General features: G+C 41.8%; 1 protein-coding gene across 1 annotated transcript in view; it reads left to right on the forward strand.

Moving 5' to 3' along the window:
* MICAL3 (microtubule associated monooxygenase, calponin and LIM domain containing 3) overlaps window positions 1-4,730 on the forward strand; it is a 235,660-nt gene that overhangs the window by 135,894 nt on the left and 95,036 nt on the right. The window contains 2 exon segments of the mRNA XM_025198828.1: window positions 2,928-3,016; window positions 3,730-3,817. Of these exon segments, the coding sequence (XP_025054613.1) occupies window positions 2,928-3,016; window positions 3,730-3,817 (177 nt within the window).

Below are 4,730 nucleotides of genomic sequence, written 5' to 3' on the forward strand. Positions count from 1 at the left end.
CTCTTTCCTGCCTATGCAGGGGGTCGGACTCGATGATCTATTGAGGTCCCTTCTGACCCTGACATCTATGAATCTAAGGTTGGGGTTGCCATGGAGACTGGCCCCAGCCATGCTGGCAGGGCAGGGGGCTCCTCCAGAGCTGGTGGGATCCTGCAGTGGGGGCAGCTTGGTCAGGACCGGGACAGAGCTGTGATCTGCAGCCTGCGCGCCCCTGCCCTGATTCCAACTATCTAGTTTTGACTATACGTGAAAACGTGTATACAGCATGCATAAGGTAGCAAGAATTCTACTACAAAGTAGGCAGAAAATAAACCTGAGCCTTGCTATCACATTGCAACTGGGGCTGGGGTCTCCATGGAGACCAGCCCCAGCCATGTAGGCAGGGGCTCTTGGGAAATGGAGTCCAGCTGCTGGCCAGATCCTCTGTTTTGCCCACCCTGGGATAGACCCTGTAGCATAGGTGGGCAGACTGTCTTTTGAGCCATATATGACTCCCAGGTAGTTTAGATACGGCTCTTGAAAAAAGTTATTTAACACCAAATTATTTTTGCTGGGAGGCTGTGTGGAGATCTATGGCTCAGAGGCTTGTGTATCTTGAAAGCTGTGTGTCCTGCAGCTTTCAGTCATGTCAAGGTTTTGTTTGGGTTAAGAAGTTTGGCCACCTCTGCTTAGTAGCCACTAACAGTAATAAATTTCCTCACAAGGACTACTATCTTTAAGCCATCTTCTCAGTAAGAAATGGATAGGCCTCTAAAACAGGCCTGAAGGTTCCCAAACTTGCTTTGTCGGAATGATTGGCCAGTGGTAACTCTTGAAATCCTCATATAAACAAAACAATAGCCTATTTGGTAATTAAAGATGCAGAAAATGGTTACTTCTACACACTCGTCATTCAGCAGTAGCCTGTATGTGATAGAATCCTCTGATTAGAAGTTTTAGCACTAATAAACTGGGCTTCTCACTTAATTGCCACAGTAAAAATGGTTTCTAGCAAGCATTTACTCAATCATTTGCCAGCAATTATGCAAGCTCCAGTCTTGGCTTTATCCAGGTATGCTGAGGCTAACACAGTTGAGACCTTTCTGCATAGCAGTACCATTGTTACCCAAGCTTTCTTGGTTTTTCTAGCAACTTTATATCTATAGTGGGCATATGCTTTAATGCGCAGTAGTCTATTTTATTGCACATTAAAGTATTGCATTAAAAAGTGCAAATATGCTAATGCACAGTAAAATAGGCAGTGCACATTAAGCATCACTAAAAAGGTGTGTGCTTTTGCTACTGCACATTAGGGCAGCCTAATTTACATTTATTTAGTACCTCACATTGGAAGGCACCCTTACATGTCCTCTGGGCGTTGGGGGAAGCAGTGCTTTAATTAGACTGGCTTCTAGAACCAGCCTAATTTAAGCACCGCCACGTCCCCTGTATCAGTGTCCGTGTGCTTAAAAATGACAGTGGGGGTGCTTGAACTAAAGCTCATCAAACAAGCTTTAGTTCAAGCATCCCCACCACTATTTTTAAACATGGGGACACTGATGCATGAGATGCAGGAGGCTGTTGGAGCACAACAACTGTCATGCTTCAGCATTTAACATGCGTTAGGAAAAGCACATTAATGCATGTGTAGATGCGCCCCATGATTAGGAACATCCAGATAAACTCTTTGGTACAGTATCTAAGAATCCTTGGGGCAGATTAAAAATTATACAGTATTTAACTCTAAGGTTTTTCTGAGCAAGAAAAGAATAGAGCTATTGATGTATTACTTATCTGTTTGGGTTAACAGATGAATTCTATAGTCCATGACATTAACTGCATTTGTGGAGATATAAAAGAAACACTGTGTACCCCTTTATCTGAATTTTACCTGTCAAAAGACCAATGTTCTTGATACTGTGCTCAGGTATAAAACAATATTGCAAGGAACTAAGAAAGTCTCAGGATTTGTTTCCAGAGCTGTCCCACATACGTTTCTTAGAAATGTTACCCTGAAAGGGAAGGTTAGATGCAGGGCACTTTTTAGAGAGACTATCAATATCAAAAAAATGTTTTGTTTTGTTTTGTTTTTTTGAGCAGGGACCTCTTGCATGAGAGATGCTGTTACCTTTTCCTCTCAAAAGGTGTTTATAGACTTCTAATAGTTGAACCCAATGCATTTTTAATTGCTTTTTAAAAGCAAGAAAAAAACAAGGGTTTAAACTGCAGTTACAGCTGTAGGTCTTCCAAACATCTCCCAAATCTTAAAGAGCAAAACTGGCCAGACTCAGAGAGGACTGTGAAGCAGAGAGGACCAGACTGGATTAGGAGAAGCTGCTTTAAATTAGGATGAAGGTGTAGGTAGTAACTTAATGAGAAAAGCAGTAGAATTCACATGGCAGGATTGAGGTATGTTCATGGAGTGTGTCTGTAGGACTTCTTGCCTAGGCGAGTACAGCCTAGCTTGCTTAGTAGTCCCATAAAACCTCTCAATTGGAAAGGCACAATTCAGGTAGACTTTCCTTTTTGGGAGTAGTCACTATATTATCAGAGATGGTTTCTTTGGAGTTAACATAGGCTTCTCCCTCATTCCTCTGCCAGTTGTATTCATTCTTGCTTTTTCCACAACTGTTTCTGCCAACTTTTCATGTGACAGTGTCTTTGTTCCACACACACACTGCTGTATTGTTAGCGTATGATACCACGCAGGCCTCCCAACTCTGCTTTGGTGTCTGATTGGATGTTAGCTAAATGGCTTTTGGGCACCCAGTGGAAAAGACACTGTTATAGGGAGGAGGGAGAGTGAAGGACTTGAGTTAAAACTTCAGTGTGTTACTCTGAGTATAGTGGTAAACAGGGCAGGGGCAAAGGGAATGGAGATGGAGCATTATACTGTGTAACTTGCTGTGGTTTCCTCATTACTCTTATCTCTCTTGTTCTGTCTGCAGGTAAATTCTACTGTAAACCTCACTACTGTTATCGACTCTCTGGTTATGCTCAAAGGAAGAGGCCAGCAGTGGGTCCTCTGTCAGGAAAGGTAACTTTTTAATTTTAATTTGAAATGTTGGATTGAGGGTTTTGATTCTTGATACTACAAAAAGAACCACGTGTGTTTGCCAAAAATAAAAACTCATTAACATATCCTATTATTTTTAAATGCCATGCCATTATAAAATGGAAAATTTAAAAGTAATCCTGTATTCACTGTTGTCACTTTTTTTTTTTTTTTGTGGACTCAATTGTTTGATCCCATATTGGATGTTAGTATCAATTTCATGTAAACTGAAGTAGTTACTACAGGTATGCCAACACTAGAAGAATAAGTTTTACAGAGTTGACAACATTTCTAGTTTGAAAATGTTTCACTAAAATGGAGCAGGTGATTTTCATTTCCCTGCAGAAAACGAAGTCCTAACTGTTTGCTGCTCACAGGAATTGCAAGATGTCTCAAACTTTAGACATAACTTTTGGGTTTCTCAGATGCATAAACTGATTTTCAGAATTTAAGTAATCTGTTGAGGAAGCATGGGGAAAGAGCATTTGAATGGTTGGATCCTCCACCTGATTGTTGGGTCTGTCCCCTGCTTATTCCATACATAAATGCATGCCACTGTTCCAGAGGGCTGCCTTCGCAGTTGACTGTGTTCAATATGTAAAACATTCTGCTCCAGATTAAAAATCAACTGTTTCAAGATTTCTGCATTTTATTTTCTGATTTGTTTTTTATTTTTCTTTTCATTAATCTTACAGGACAGCAAAGGATCCTCGCAGGACACCATGGCAAGTGATGGAGCTGGCCGGGCAAATTCCACAGCCACTTCAGCAGAGAGAACCCCAGGTAGCTCCGCTTCCTTCTTTGGCAGGGTGGTGCAGTACTCTTTCGGCCTCTTTGACAGAGTTAGGGTGGCAAGCCAGCGTCTGCAAAGTACAGTTTCCTCAGTCGGGCGCCAGGTAGCCCAAAATCCTTTGGACTCCTTTTTCATGTGTCAGTTGATGGCTTTTGGGGTTCCCTTTCTCTATGTCCAGTCAGAGGTTCTTGTGCAGATCCTGGGGGAGTTCTATTGGCAGCCTGTTGACCAATAAAGCTTTAAAACGATTCAACTATGTAAGCTGTATAACTTGTGTGAAATGTTGATGCTGTATAAAAGCTTGAATATGTTCTTTTGTGTGGTGGCTTTGGGACCTGAACATCTCCAGTTCTTTCAAGGGCACTGCCTGAAATCATTCTAGGTAAACACAGATACTCAGTTCAGGATTTTCTTGGACTGGACCCAAGTAAAAAGGCCTACTCTGCAAGTCTGCAGATTTAGTTTTAGTAGCACTAAGGTTCCTCTGATGGACTAATGTAATGTCTGAAACTGGGTTTCTGTGTTCGCCTGAATGCTGGGTACTGTACCTCATCCTCCCAAGCTGCTCATTAATCTGCTATCTGAATAGAAGATCCTTGCTGTTTTTTGGATTGTGGCTACTTTAGGATTCTTGGTGTCTTCTGCAGCTAAAGGGAACCATCTTTAAATTCTTGAGCTCTTTGGTGCTGGCAGGTCATGTTGCTCTCCCTTTGCTGCCAGAACAAACTCCTGGCAGTGGCTTTGGGAAATGGGTTGTGAAAGCATGTGCTTTACTGCTAAAGATATCCGGCTTGTAGGTTAAAACTCAAATTCCTTCTATCACAGGAGAAATGTTCTGTTTATGCTACATTTGGCCCAAACCTCAGTTTTTCATTGTTCAAGACTGCAATTTAAGGTAGTTGG

This window comes from Alligator sinensis, unplaced genomic scaffold (genome assembly GCF_000455745.1).
Source record: "Alligator sinensis unplaced genomic scaffold, ASM45574v1 scaffold87_1, whole genome shotgun sequence".
NCBI lineage: Eukaryota > Metazoa > Chordata > Crocodylia > Alligatoridae > Alligator > Alligator sinensis.